The sequence below is a fragment of the Cervus elaphus genome, chromosome 20 (genome assembly GCF_910594005.1).
Source record: "Cervus elaphus chromosome 20, mCerEla1.1, whole genome shotgun sequence".
NCBI lineage: Eukaryota > Metazoa > Chordata > Mammalia > Artiodactyla > Cervidae > Cervus > Cervus elaphus.
In genome coordinates, this window is record NC_057834.1 from 58,188,318 (window position 1) to 58,204,679 (window position 16,362).

Genomic DNA, 16,362 nt, shown 5'->3' on the forward strand with positions numbered 1-16,362 from the left:
AGAGTCAGACACGACTGAGCGACTGAACGGAACAGAACTGAACTGAAGAAGACGACAAGGAACAACCTGACATAAGACATCAGACTTACTAATTAGTATACATTAAAAATATTTGAAAGATGTTTCACTTTTATGTTAAGTGCAAATAAATCAAAGAAAGCCTTTTAGTAAAATCTCAAGTATTCTTAACTTTTTATTGAAATATATTGGAGGAAAGGAAATTGATGTTTGGATAACAGAGTAACAGTTCTTTAAGAGAATTTAGGCTTTAAGTCATTTGACCTATTAATTTGTAGATGAAGCTGAGCCACAGAGAATGTAAGTGATTTCCCAAGGCCACACATACTATTTTATTTTATTTTATTTTTTCACACATACTATTTTAGATGGGAGTCCCTTCCCTCCTTACTTAGTAATCCAGTGCTCTTTTATTGTTAGCACATTCTGTTTTTCAAAATCCCTTACATATAGTATTTAAGAGAAAAAAGTAAAGTTTAAAATCTGTTTTTGTGCATTTAATATATACTTAAGCTAAATATGCCTCTTTTAAATTAAAACCTCTCTAACTACATTACATTTTTCTTTACCCCTACTTCTTCCTTTTCATTTGTTACCCCAAAGTGATACACCTGTTGAGGCACAGAGACCTATCAGCAGTGAAATCCTGGGCCAGAGTTCAGTTTCAGAAAAGGAGCCTGCAAATGGAGCACAGAATCCAGGGCCAGCTAAGCAAGAAAAAAATGAGGTAATGTTTACTACATCTCAGGTCTTTTAGAGTTATCCATTTTGTAAGAAGTTAATACTATTTGCTTGGATAGAATTTGAAAAGAATTTTCTGTTATTTCAGAGGAGGAGAGAGAATACCTAGATTTTCTTATTAGATCATTTCTCCCCTCTTCTTTTAGAATTTATAGGTTTTTGTTTGTTTGTTTAGTTATCATTATGTATTTTAGAGCGTTTTTAATGTATGATTTATTAACAATTTAAAATATCACAGTTGACATTGCTTCTGCATGTTTGTGCATTCATGTAATTGAATTCGTATTAAAAGTAGACAACTTATGTTTTAAGATATGTGCTCTATATTTTACTAAGTAGATTTAATGAGCAAGAAATTATGACATTTATAATGTAGAATAACACCTCATCTCTGCTTCCCTGCTGGCTCATCAGTAAAAGAATCCGCTTGCAATGCAGTAGATGTGAGTTTGATCCCTGGGTCGGGAAGACCCCCTGGAGAAGGAAATGGCAACCCACTCGACTATTCTTTTTTATTGTTTTAAAATAAAAGTATTTATTATTAGGCTGTGCTGGTCTTCATTGCTGCGTGGGCTTTTCTCTCATTGCAGTGAGTAGGGGCTTCTCTGGCTGCTGTGCACAGGCTTCTGGTTGCAATGGCTTTTCTTATTGTGTAGCATGGACTCTAGGGTGCCTGGGCGTCAGTAGTTGTGGCTCTTGGGCTTCCAGCGCACAGGCTCGGTAGCTGTGGCACGTGGACTCAGCTGCTTCTCAGCATGGGGATCTTCTCAGACCAGGGGTTGAACCCGTGTCTCCTGCGTTGACAGGTGGATTCTTTACCACTGAGCCACTAGGAAGCCCCCACTCTGGTACTCTTACCTGGGAGCACCATAAACAGAGGAGCCTAGCAGGCTACAGTCCATGAGGTCACAAGAGTTGGCCGTGACTTAGCAACTCAACCATCACCACCACCACACCTTATCTAAGCCTTTAGGGTTCTAGTTTATTTTCCTGTGGTGCTTTGAAAAGGAAATTGTATTGTGAAATAAGGTGCAAATTTTATCATATACATAGTATCTCACTTATAAGGGGTGAGTAGGTTTAATAAGTTGAATAAGTTTTTTTGTGTGTTTGACTAAATATTAAGAAGGAGGTTGAAAAATTACCCTTAAAAGTACATATGGATATGCACCAAACAACAGTATCCCGAAATATATGAAGCAAACATTGGCAAAGCTGAAGGGAGAAATAGACTGTTCTGCAATAATAGTTGGAGATTTCAGTACCACACCTGCAGTAATGGATAGACTATCTAAACAGAAGACCGGTAAGGATGTGGAGGACTTGAACAATGCTGTAAACCAATTAGCGCTAACAGACATGTAGAATGCTCAGTATTGGAGCACACGTTCTTCTCCAGTGCACATGCAGCTTCTTCAGGATAGACCGTATCTTAGGACTCAGTACATTTTAAAAGATTTAAAATTGTGTAAAGTATCTTCTCTGATCACAGAGGAATGAAGCTAGAAATGAATAACAAGGAAAATTTTTAAATTCAAAATTTGAAAAAATGAATCAACACATTCTTAAACAACCAGTGGGTCAAAGAAGAAATCACAAGGGGAAATTAGGAAACACTTAGAGACTAATGAAAAGTAGTACAACATAACAAATATCCAACAAGCTAATGGAATGCAGGAAAAGCAGTGCTCAGGGATAAGTTTGTAGCTGCAAATGCTTAAGTTAAAAAAAGAAGAAAGATCTCAAATTAATAACTTTATGCCTTGAAGAGCCAGAAAAAGGAAGAGCATGCTATATCCAAAGATTGTAGAAGGAAGGAAATAATAAAGATTAGAGGAGAGAGAAATAAAAGAGAAAAGGGAAACAACAGGGAGAATCAACAGAATCAAAAGTTGGTTCTTTGAAAAGATCAACAAAATTGATAAGCCCTTAGCTAGACTGACAAAGAAAAAAACCAATAACTACATAAAACTACGGTACAGGGCTTCCCTTACAGGTGGCATTAGTGGCAAAGAACCCACCTGCCAGTGCAGGAGATACAAGAGATGTGGGTTTGATCCCTGGGTCGGGAAGATCCCATGGAGGAGGAAATGGTAACCCACTCCAGTATTCTTGCCTGGAAAATTCCATGGACAGAGGTAGGCTACAGCCCATAGGGTCGCAGAGTCGGACACGACTGAAGCGACTTAGCATATCTACCTTAAAGCAATAAAAAGGACTGTAAGAGAATACTGTGACCATTTGTAAAACATTTTAGATAACTTAGATGAAGTGAACAAATTCCTTAGAAGCAAATTACTAAACTCACTTGGAAAGAAATAGAAAATCTTAACAGATCTATATTGAGTAAAGAATTGAATCAGAAATCAAAAAGCTTTCCAACAAAGGAAAGACAAGGACCAGGTGACTTTACTGGTGAATTCTACAAACATTTAGGAAGAGTTAACAATAATCCTCAAAATTTTCCAAAAAATAAAAGAGGAGGGAACACTTCCTCACTCATTCTATGAGTTCAGCATTACCATCATAGCAAAGCCAAGTGAAAATATTAGGGACAAAAACTACAGACCAATATGTATTATGAATATATATGCAAAAATCAACAAAATACTAGCAAGCCAAAACCATTAGCATATTAAAAGGATTATGCGTCTTGACCAAGTGGATTGATTGCAGGATGCAAGTGTGGTGGTTCAACATAGAAAACTCTTAGTTTAATAATCACATTAATAGAATGAAGGAAAAAAATAAACAACATATGTTTGTCTCAGTTGATGCAGAAAAGACATTTGACAAAATCAAACACTCTTTACTGTTAAAAACTCTCAGAGAACTAATAATAGAATGGAACTTCCTCAGCATGGTGAAGATTATTTATGGAAAACCCAAGCTAATATCATACTTGGGGAATGACTAAAAGCTTTCTCCCTACCTTCAGGAACAAAGATAAGCATGCCTGCTTTCACAATTGTTAGTTCAACGTTTATTACAAGTTCTAGCCAGAGCAGTTAGACCAGAAAAATAAGTAAATTGGGAAGGAAGAAGTAAAGCTGTCTCTATTCACAGATGACATGAATATTATATATCATCAGAAAGAATCCACATGACAGCAATTAAAGCTTATGATTAGGTTCAGCAAAGTTGCAGGGTACAAGATCAACAAATGAAAATTGTGTTTCTATATACCAGCAGTGAACAATCAGAAGAGGAAATTAAGAAAGCAGTTTTGTTTACAGCAGCATATAAAAGGATAAAATACTTAGGAATAAACTAAGGAGGTGAAAAATTTGTATGCCAAAATCTACAAAACATTACTGAAAGAAGTTAAAGAAGACCTAAATAAATGAACAGACCTTCGGTGTTCATGAATGGGAAGATTTAATACTGTTAAGATGTCAGTACTACCCAACATTATTTACAAATTTCATTTAATTCCTGTAAAAAATTCCACTGCCTATTTTGTAGTAATGGAAAAGCTAATACTTAAATACTTGGAATTGCAGCAGGCCTTGAATAGCCAAAACAGTTTTGCAAAAAGAAATACAAAATTGTAGGACTCACTTCATAATTTCAAAACTTACTATAAAGCTACAGTAATTAAAACTGTGTAGTTCTTGTATAAGGATAGGCTTATAGACCAGTGGAATAAATTGAGAGGCCAGAAGTAATTTCATATATCTGTGACCAGTTGATTTTTGGCATGGGTGCCAAGTCTACTCAGCGGGGGATAAATAATGTTTTCAACAGATGATGCTATTAGATAACTGGATTTCCACATGCAAAAAGGAAGTTGGATCTCTGTCTCACGCCATATATAAAAAATAACTAAAACTAGATCAACAACTTAAGTACAGGACCTACGGAAGTATAAAACTCAGAAGAAAACAAAGGGATTAATCTTTACAACCTTAGATTTTGTAATATGGTCTTAGATATAATACCAAAACCTTAAGCAACAAATGCAAAAATTGAACTTCATCAAAATTAAAAACTTTTTTGCATCAAAGGACATTATCAATAAACTGAAAGGACAGCCTCCAGAATGGGAAAAATATTTGCAAATTATCTGGTAAGGTTTTAGTGTCTAGAAAATATAAAGAACTGCTACAACTCAACAATTAAAAAATCCATTTTAAAAAAGGAGTTGAATAGACAGTTCTCCAGATTGGCCAGATGTCTGTAAATGGCCAATAAGTACATGAGAAAAATGCCTAAAATCACTTGTCATTAGGGAAATGTACATCAAAACCACAATGAAGTATAACTTTGCAATTACTAGAATGGCTAAAAGGCTAAAATCAAAGCAGTAGAAAGTAATGTGTTGATGAGAAAATAGAGAAATTTGAGGCCTCATACATTTCTGATTTGTATGTAAAATGGTGTAGTCACTGTGGTTTCGTGGTACCTCAAAAATCTAAACAAGAATTACTGTATGACCCAGTCAATTTACTTTCAGGTATATAGCCAAAAGCTTTGAGAGCAAAGGCTCAAATAGATAACTCTACATCCATGTTCATAGCATCATTATTAACTGTGGCCAAAAGTTAGAAATAACTCATGTACATCCACAGGTTAATGGATAAACAAGTGATGTATCCATACGATGGAATATTACTCAGCTATAAAAAGGAATGAAGTCTGACGTATGCTGCAATTTGGATGTACCTTGAAAACATTGTATTAAGTGAAATAATCCAGACACAAAAGGACAGATATTGTATAATTCCATTTACATTATATATCTAGGATAAGTAAATTCATGACAGAAAATGGAATATAAGTTAGCAGGCATTAGAGGGAGAAGGAAATGGGAGTTATTGCTTAATGGTTATAGAGTTTCTGTTAGGGGTGATGAAAATTTTTGGAAATAGATAATGGTGGTTGTGTAACACTATGACTCTAATGCCACTGAATTGCACACTGAATGGTTAAAATGACAATTTTTATATTTATTTTACCACAGAAATTTTTTTTTAAAGACATAGAGATAATTTTGTTTCAGAGTTATTGCTGTAAGTTATTATGAAATAGAGAGGGGGTCTATACTATTCTCTGGGAAAGGGAAACAGTTTTAGCTTTAGTCAGTCAGTCATATAGGACTCTTGGTTAAACTTACTGTCAATGTTGGCCAGTTTTAGAGATGATCCAGTTCATATGATCTCTGTAATTTGACCACACTCTAGCTTGGCAGGAGGGTCTTTCTTTGCCAATATTGGAATTCGCTATAATATCTAAGTCCTTTAAGTTGAGTACTATGTAGTTCTTTTAGAAGAATGAAGTAGGAATGTTGAGACTGCTGAGTTTAACATCTATTTATTCTATTTTCTTGTGAAGAGCCATTTGAATTAAAGTATTGTTTCTGAAGGAAATTTTATAAGCTTCCTTCCAGAGTAACCTATTAAGCCACAAGCCACTTAGATGCTTAAATTTTGTTAGATAAGGTTAATATTGCATTTATTAAATATTAATGTAATCCCTCAGTATTTTTTCCTAGTAATATAGATATGTGCTAGTCTTTACATTTGTATTCTATATTCATGTCGTCCTTGTGACGACTGTAGTCTGTTTTTATTTGTGTTGACAGGGATCCAGGATGATCATTTGTTTTCATCAGTCTTTTACTGTGGAATAGAGCAAATTAATTGATCTGATCTATTTGACTGTTAAGACTCATGCGTACTATGTTATTTTTCAAAGATCCAATATATTAAGTATTTTCTGATTGCCATCTATATGTTTTATGTAGCACTTATGGAAGTTACTGTTGAGTGAGACGTATTCAATCATAGTCTGCTCAAACTTTGTGGTTTTTTTTTTTTTTTTAAGCTTCGAGATTCAACAGAACAGTTTCAAGAATATTACAGGCAAAGACTGCGCTATCAACAGCACTTAGAACAGAAGGAGCAACAGCGACAGATATACCAGCAGATGCTGCTTGAAGGAGGTGTGAATCAGGAGGATGGTCCTGATCAGCAGCAGAATCTTACCGAACAATTCCTTAATAGGTCAGTCTTTTAGTCACTTTTTAAAATATGAGGCATTCAGTTCAGTCGCTCAGTCGTGTATGACTTTTTGTGACCCCGTGAACTGCAGCACGCCAGGCCTCCCTGTCCATCACCAACTCCTGGAGTCCACCCAAACCCATGTTCATCGAGTTGGTGATGCCATCCAACCATCTTATCCTCTGTCATCCCCTTCTTCTCCTGCCCTCAATCTTTCCCAGCATCAGGGTCTTTTCCAGTGAGTCAGCTCTTTGTATCAGGTGGCCAAAGTATTGGAGTTTCAGCTTCAATATCAGTCCCTCCAATGAACACCCAGGACTGATATCCTTTAGGATGGACTGGTTGGACCTCCCTGCAGTCCGTCCAAGGGACTCTCAAGACTCTTCTCCAACACCACAGTTCAAAAACATCCATTCTTTGGCGCTCAGCCTTCTTTATAGTCCAACTCTCACATCCGTTCATGACTACTGGAAAAACCATAGCCTTGACTAGACAGACCTTTGTTGGCAAAGTAATGTCTCTGCTTTTTAATATGCTGTCTAGGTTGGTCATAACTTTCCTTCCAAGGAGTAAGTGTCTTTTAATTTCATGGCTGCAATCACCATCTGCAGTGATTTTGGAGCCCAGAAAAATAAAGTCAGCCACTGTTTCCACTGTTTCCCCATCTATTTCCCATGAAGTGATGGGACCAGATGCCATGATCTTAGTTTTCTGAATGTTTTTCACTCTCCTCTTTCACTTTCATCAAGAGGCTCTTTAAATGAGGCATTATTTAAAAGCTATTAAAAGCATGCAGTAACTGCTATTTTCTGTGCATAGTGTGAAATTTTAAGGCTTTTTAAGTGTTTCAAGTAGTGTGGAGTTACATAACCTCTTCAGTCACAGAAGTCTGAAGGCTCATCCAGTTTTGTCCTCCTTTTGTTAAATGGTCTTTCACATCTGAGCAAAGGGAGCGGCGAGCATGGTGGTTTCAGCACACAGGCTGAAAGTGGACTGCTTCTGGGTCTGGCCATGTCCCAGGGTAGCTGAAGACCTGGGGGAAATTGCTGTCTTCCGTTTGCTTGCCTCCTCATCTATTTCAGAAGGTTGCCATGAAGATTAAATGAATTAACCTGTGTAAAGTACTTAGAACAGTACCTGCATAGAGTAAACACTATATTAAGTGGTAGCTGTTTTTTTAATGTTATCTTGAGAGCTTTAACTTTCAGATTTTATTGAATTCAGAATATTAAAATGATTCTTATTAATTTCTTCCAAAATGTATGAACTTATTCTTTTTGATTATAGGAGGTAAATACATGGTAACATTTTTTTTTTTTAGAAATCTGTAAACCAGAATATGTATACTTAATTGAGCTAGAGTTGTTGGAAGATTGAGTTAACATATATTAAAAAATTACTTAGAATAACTTCTAGCATATAGGAGGCATGCTATAAATGTTGGCTGTCATCATGATTTAGAGTGGGAAATGGCAACCCACTCCAGCATTCATGCCTGGAGAATTCCGTGGACAGAGGAACCTGGTGGGCTGTTATAGTCCATGGGGTTGCAAAAGAGTCAGACAAGACTTAGCACACACACATGCATGTGTCGTCATGATTATAATTGGGCAGTGCAGTGGTGACTGTCCTTACTTGGTTCAGAAATATTGGAAGTAACCGGCTTGACATTCTGTGTGCTGTGCAAGTCAGTGAGCCTGAAACTGATCCTGTCTTCAGACCTTCACACAAGGAACATTTATAGTGGCATCTAGAGTCTAGGTAGTCCTCTGATTATTCAATTTGAAGATCATTTTCTTATCACCTCTGATCAGATCAGTGGCTTATCAGAATTATACTGCTTTGATGAACTGCTACTTCTGGTTCTTGGATGTTGTCTTCATATCAGTAAAAGTCATGGTTGCAATTTGACTTCCTGTCTTCTTTTTTAGTGAAAGCAGATACTTAACATTGTCAGAAAATAAAGTGACAAGGTTCTGTGATTCCAGTAGTATGGATGTCCTTGCTCAGAAAAAAAATTAAACTATTCAAGATAGTTTATTTTTCCTTAAAGATAATTATAAATAGAATTCATTGTAATAATAGAATTCAATATAGATAATAGAATTCATTATCTTAAAATTATAAGAATTTTTTCTTATAATTTAGGTTCAGTTTAGGGCATAACAACTGTTCTCAATTTCTTTAGTGATTAGAATTTTAAATTATACTAAAGGTGAGTATGTTATAAAAATCCATAGAATAATCAGGTCTGTTATAAATATCAATGGATGTTTATCCTAAACTTTTATAAATTAGTTTCATATAAAATTTCTGTTGTTTTCTTAACCTTTCCTTATCTATTCTTTTTTCTAACTCTTTAAAATAATACTTTTATTCGATCTTTTTTTCTAGACCCTCACTTTTATGTACCAGGACATTAAAGTATCTAACTAATACCAAGGACAAATTGAATAGAGATAGAAACTAGAAATTAAAATATATCTTTTCCCCCTTAATGGTTTAGTCTTTCAAATCATTCTCGCAGCAGAATATCATTTCCGGAATTAAACTTTGCTTCTTCCTTTCCAGAGGCATAGAAAGAGTTAGAGAAATAAGAGTCATGCTATGTAATAGAACTTAGTGAAAAAAATCAACTAAAGTGTGATAGGCTTATTATTAACAGTATTATATCACTACTTATGATATTTTCTGTTACTAATAATTGGCTCTTATTATAGGCATATTCTGCCCCTTTTCCATCTTCCCTAACTTTATTTATTTATGTATTTATTTTTCCATTTTCCCTAACTTTAGAGAGACAAAATTATGTTAGCATTTTAGACTCTCTATACTTAGCATTTCCCACATTTATTTGACTGAAGACTTTTTTTTTTTTTAATATGGGGAGCATTTAACAAGATTAGTGTTTCATAGAAATGCTATTTACTTAAAATTTTTAACTGACAAATATTTAGTAATGGCTGCCAATTCCTCTAATAATTTTAAACTGATCTTTTAAGGTCTTTTAAAAACCCTAAACCCACACATACACGCATGCACAAGTGCACACGCATACACACATACATGAACACTAAATGTTTTATTTAAAAAATTAGAAAATACAGTGAACCACAACACCTGTTGGTAATACCATCCCTTATGTAAAGGGATGTAGTCCTCTCTAATATTACATCCAGGCTGGAGAAAGTGATTCTGGGCCAGTTCTTGGCTAAATCTTGAGAGCCTGACAGCTTCCTCCAAAGTGTCCTTTGGAGCCCTGAGTCCAGAATAAGGAGTCAGGCTAATTCTGACTTGCAGTGAGGGAAAAGCGCTCAGGCTACCTTGTTTTGCTCCCTGTTTAATCCCCCTGGTGCCTAGATCAGAGCCTGGCAAATAGTTTTTGTAGAATGAATAAATGAATTGAATGAGTGAATGTGTGAATAATGGGGATGCCACTTGACTTTGTCCCATCATGGTTTGCACTAGTCATCCATTTCCTAGTTGATATGATATTACTAGACAGTAATATCATTTCATTTCATGAAATGAAATGAAAATGGCTTGTTTTGATTTGTCGGTGAGAAATTTGGTATTGGTGATATTTTTATTATTTTGGGAAATTTATTTTCACGTAAAAAATTGAACCAAAGTTATGCTGGAGAAGAAACAGTTGTTTTTTTTTCCTGTTTGGTAAAAGGTACTTTTAAAAATTCAGTGATACCTCTTATGTCTAATCTCTTTTACAGTGGTAATTATAGGAAAATTTGGATCTTCTTGCAGTTTCTTGATTGTGTCTTAAACTGATGATGGTAATTTTTGGTACTAAACTTGTCATATATGTTATATGTGCATGTATTTACTGTCTCAGACTTTCAATATTCGATATGTTAGGAATATGACTAAGTTTTTATTTTAATATAATTACATTATTTTATTTTATAGGTCCATTCAAAAGCTCGGAGAATTAAATATTGGAATGGATAGCCTTGGTAATGAGGTACCAGTGCTCAACCAGCAATGTAATGGGAACAAAGGCAATGGATCTAATAATTCTTCTGTAACTAGTTTTTCTACACCACCCCACGACTCTAGTCAGAGATTAACCCATGATGCTTCAAATATTCATGCAAGTACTCCTCGTATTCCTGGCTCAGTAAATCATATACCTTTTCTTGAGGAATCACCTTGTGGAAATCAAAGGTAAGTGCTTTGCTTTGTAAGACCTGGAAATGTTAACTTCAAACTAATAAATAGAAACATGGAAAGTTGAATTTCTCTTATCTCTTTTCTTCTACTAACTTCTGAATCTCTTAATTGTCTTTATTCTCCTATTTTTCTTTTTGCTTTCTTACCACCACCAAGACAATTCTATTTTCTATAACCCATCTTACTCAGAGATCATACAGCTTTAGGCTTTATATTCTCCCCAGTTTTTTCCCCTTGCCATTGGTAACTTTCAACAAATAATCTTTTAATTCACAGACTTCCAGGGCATAAAAGTTGTTTTATGACATGGTGGAGAGATTGCAGTAAGAGTCTGGGCAGTTGGTAGTTACAGCAATTTAGACTTCTTACATTGTTTATCTTTTCACTAGTCAGAGAAAAATTTTCATCTTGCTATCATTAGTAAACAGGTGTTAACTTATGCAATGGAAATAGTTGAGCATTTTCTTCATCTATTATAGCATTAAACCACCTTAGAGTGGTTCATTTTAAAATGCATAACTTGCTCCTGGCATTTGTATAGAACTGGCTTTATAGATTTAGTATCAGAAGCTCTAGTTTTATACTTAAGGACATAAATTTATCTAATACTTGCTTCTTTATTACAGTTTCTATAAAACTTTTTCGTGTACCCCTAAACTAGAACTCAAATTTTAAAATTTATTTATATTTCTATCAAAGTAATATACATACATGGTGTAAAAGGACAAATAGGACTTTAAGGCTTAAGACAAAACAGAATCCCTTATCTTACTCATCTTTGTCCATGACTTCTATCTTTAGTAGGCTGCCATTTTCAACCTAGATAGCTGTTTCTTTTCTATGTGTCTCCACATTTCTGGAAAATATGCTTCTATTGCTGTTTTTATTATCCCTTGATTCCCTGCCAGTTAGATTTAGGTACCGTACTACTTACCCACAACACATTAATTTTGTCTACACCTTCTTCTAATATATGTTGGTTTTTCTTTAAAAACTAAACAAAATAGGTTAACTAGTGTTAACATTACTATGGCCATGTAAATGTTATTTACAACTGAGTCATATAGGACGAATATATTTCCTTTTCGCAGAACTTTTTTCCATGGAGAGAGTAATGGCCTCATTTGTGGTGTGCATCGTATGTGTGCACATGCTTAGTACCTATCACTAAACTATCTGCAGATACTATGACAGAACTGTAAGATCATAAAACTCCTCATTACAGTAAAAAATGTCAGGTACTTTTTCTTTCCGTTTTTCTTTCCCCTCTGGGAAACACCCCTCCAGGACCGTTCCTGCTTCACTTTATGTTCGTTACTTCTAAGCCATTTTATTCAGGCCTAGAGAGTCGTGGGATATTCCTTCTCTATTCTCTTGGGAATTTCCTTTGCCTCTTTGCTGTATTGGATTCCCTGTTTTCAGGATCTCATGTAGTTTCCCAGAAAGGGGTACAACATCAGAGAAGTTTCTGAGACCTTCTGTGTCTAAATATTTCATTTTTGACTTTTTAGTATAGCTGAGTAAAGAATCCTACAATGGAAATCATTCCTCAGAGTTTCAAAGGCATCACCTCATGGTCATGTACATATTGAAAAGTCTGATGCCATTGTGATCTGATCCTTTGAATGAGGACCACTGCTTTTTCTACCGTGGAATTTTTTAGGACTTTGTCTTCCCCGATGTTCTAAAGCTTCATGATGATATACATCAGAGTAGGTCTGTTTTACTTCATTTTGCTGGATCCTTCATGGGCTTTTTAAATCTAGATTCATAAATAGTAGAATATTGAAAACATATTTATGTAGCAATTTTCTTACCTCTATTTTATTTTTTTTATATTACTTTTATCTTCCAAGCTCTTTATTATTCTCTAATTTTCCTTAACTTTTTAAATAGATATTTTTCTTGCATTGTTTCCTCTTGTGTTTCTAAGGATTTTAATTATATTTGGGTAGCTTTTGTTTCCTCAATTGTCTTTAGTCTCCATTTTAAAGTTTTGTTTTGTTTTGGCTGTGTCCTATGACTTGTGGTATCTTAGTTCCCTGTCAAGGGTTGGAACCTGTGTCCCTTGCGGTGGAAGCATGGAGTCCTAACCATTGGGACACCAGGGAATTTCCTGGACTCTGTTTTTTTTATTTAGGAGGCTTTCTTCAAGCATTTGTAAGAAGTGAGGTATTTTTTTAAAAATGGCTAGTTGGAAGGAAGGGCCACAGGTATGGATGCATCTGTTTACCTGTTGGCCTCACAAAAAAGTGATTAAATAAAAACATTGTTTATTGTGGGATCCTCAACTGTCTAGTTTCTGTTAGTCTTTTTCTCTTGGACCAGATAATTGTTCTAAAGAGCAATCCAGTTTCCTCCTTGGGTTAAAATTTAACCATAGTGACCAGGATTCTGTAACTAAGCAAGGAAAAGGTAGTGGACATCTTACTATGTAATTTGTACAGTTCAGTTCAGTCGCTCAGTCATGTCCGACTCTTTGTGACCCCATGAATTGCAGCACACCAGGCCTCCCTGTCCATCACCAACTCCTGGAGTTTACTCAAACTCATGTCCCTGGAGTCGGTGATGTCATCCAGCCATCTCATCCTCTGTCATCCCCTTCTCCTCCTGCCCCCAATCCCTCCCAGCATCAGGGTCTTTTCCAATGAGTCAACTCCTTGCATGAGGTGGCCAAAGTATTGGAGTTTCAGCTTCAGCATCAGTCCTTCCTTTAGGATGGACTGGTTGCATCTCCTTGCAGTCCAAGGGACTTTCTAGAGTCTTCTCCAACACCACAGTTCAAAAGCATAATTTTTTGGCGCTCAGCTTTCTTCACAGTCCAACTCTCACATCCATACATGACCACTGGAAAAACCATAGCCTTGACTAGACGGACCTTTGTTGGGCAAAGTAGTGTCTCTGCTTTTTAATACGCTATCTAGGTTGGTCATAACTTTCCTTCCAAGGAGCAACCATCTTTTGATTCATGGCTGCAATCACCATCTGCAGTGATTTTGGAAGCCCCAAAAAATAAAGTCTGACACTGCTTCCACTGTTTCCTCATCATTTCCCATGAAGTGATGGGACCACATGCCATGATCTTAGTTTTCTGAATGTTGAGCTTTAAGCCAACTTTTTCACTCTCCTCTTTCACTTTCATCAAGAGGCTTTTTAGTTCTTCTTTACTTTCTGCCATAAGGGTGGTGTATCTGCATATCTGAGGTTATTGATACTTCTCCCGGCAATCTTGATTCCAGCTTGTGCTTCCTTCAGCCCAGCGTTTCTCATGATGTACTCTGCATAGAAGTTAAATAAGCAGGGTGACAATATACAGCCTTGATGTACTCCTTTTCCTATTTGGAACCAGTCTGTTGTTCCATGTCCAGTTCTAACTGTTGCTTCCTGACCTGCATATAGGTTTCTCAAGAGGTGGGTCAGGTGGTCTGGTATTCCTGTCTCTTTCAGAATTTTCCACAGTTTATTGTGATCCACACAGCCGAAGTCTTTGGCTTAGTCAATAAAGCAGAAATAGATGTTTTTCTGGAACTCTCTTGCTTTTTCGATGATCCAGCAGATGTTGGCAATTTGATCTCTTGTTCCTCTGCCTTTTCTAAAACCAGCTTGAACATATGGAAGTTCACAGTTTATGTATTGCTGAAGCCTGGCTTGGAGAATTTTGAGCATTACTTTACTAGTGTGTGAGAGGAGTGCAATTGTTCGGTAGTTTGACCATTCTTTGGGATTCCCTTTCTCTGGGATTGGAATGAAAACTGTAATTTGTACAGTTTGACTTAATCTTTTTCCCAGAATGGCTTCTCATTCCTTCCTTACAACTAACTATGCTTCGTGTTATAGAATCTAGCATCTCTTAACAAATGGCTCCAGAGAGTAATTATGACTGGGATCAGTGTGGGTTATAAATAAATATTATAACCCCCAAAGAAATAAATGTTAGAGATTTAAAAGGTAAATTAGTTTCTGTTTTGATATTCAAAAACAGTAAATGGTACTTGAATTTCTTTCTATTCACACAGTTCATCAGAACTTTCGGTCATTAAGCCACCTCTTGGAGATTCTTCAGGGAATCTATCAAGATCAAGAGAGGAAGAGGTAATACTTAGGGGAAGGAGGTTTTGTTATTTTTATTTTACTTGCAAAGGAAGTATATTTACTTGTCAAGGAATTCTCAATTTAAGGAAAGAACCATCTTTAAGTAGTCCTTATTGTTAATGGTGGTAGTAATCTCAAGCTGGTTGAGTTTTCACTGACTGAAATGAAGGGGTTGCTGAGAAATCACATTTTGAGAGTATTCATATTAATGGTTCAGTGGTGACCTTGGTGCATGAGTTGGAGCTGTGTCACTACTCTTTGAAACCTGTGGTTAGTTAGCTAAGATATTTAATATCTTTACTCCTTTGGACTATGCATCAATACATTTGTTTTTTGCTTTGGAACCAGATATCCTTCCCTAACTAATATATACCTTCACTCTGTCTTATTTTCTCTAGTTCAAATTTTAATCCCATAAACACAGTTATTATTTTAGATGCTTATGGGACCAAACAGGTGACATAAATGAATAAAGTTGATTATTTTTGTGATAAGTTCATAGGAATATTTGTCCCTTTCACAAAGAAATATGCTGACCTAATGTTTCCAGTTCTTTTGATTTTCAAGAAAACCTAGAAAGTTGGATTTTTATGTGAAATCTATTTTTTAAATGACAGTGGATTTTTAAAAAATTTAAATACACTGGAGAAGAGCAAGTAAGGTTGTAGCTCTGCCACTTCGGCTATAAAGCAACCCTTAGTAACTATTATTAATGTGACATTGGCCATGTAATCAACGAGTCATTCCACTCCATTTTTCTTATCTACCTGTGTTATTCATTTGGTAGTCAGCCTTTCTTGTATATGGCTTAATGGAAAATGTAGTATTTCTAGTCAAATACATTGATATGAATAATATAAGAATTCAATTCAGTTACATAAAACAGAGTCTAATATATCAGGTTTACCTCCTACTCCCCAGTGAGGATGTTTTGCTGAGTACATAAAAGTTTGGGTAGGGAGATGCATAATCTCTTCATTGATATAATCACTATGGGTTCTAGAGCTCTCAGCATACAATCAGAGCTGAAGTAATTTGCCTTTGGAAAGTATGAATGTCAAGTATATACACAAAGACAAAGTTTAGGTGGGTCTCTGCACCACACCCAGCCTGGAGGGCTTTGTTCGTGTCCAGGATCCAGTCCTAGTCTGGGTAGCAGGATGGTTTCAGACGACACCAATGGTAGGAGTCACCAAAGCTTTTACACGGTGCTGTTCGAGAGTTCTCCTTCTCAGAGGAGGGATGTGAGCAGACAAGTTGACAGTTGAAAGTGGAAATGAGGCTGAAATTAAAGGTCCTGATTAAAACCATTTTTACAGTT

General features: G+C 35.8%; 1 protein-coding gene across 4 annotated transcripts in view; it reads left to right on the plus strand.

The window, feature by feature from the left end:
- WDR47 (WD repeat domain 47) overlaps positions 1–16,362 on the plus strand; it is a 61,466-nt gene that overhangs the window by 33,169 nt on the left and 11,935 nt on the right. For all 4 annotated transcript variants that reach the window (XM_043876951.1, XM_043876948.1, XM_043876950.1 and 1 more), the window contains 4 exons: positions 622–745; positions 6,586–6,764; positions 10,686–10,943; positions 14,966–15,041. In XM_043876951.1, the coding sequence (XP_043732886.1) occupies positions 622–745; positions 6,586–6,764; positions 10,686–10,943; positions 14,966–15,041 (637 nt within the window). The remainder of the gene's footprint in view (positions 1–621; positions 746–6,585; positions 6,765–10,685; positions 10,944–14,965; positions 15,042–16,362) is intronic.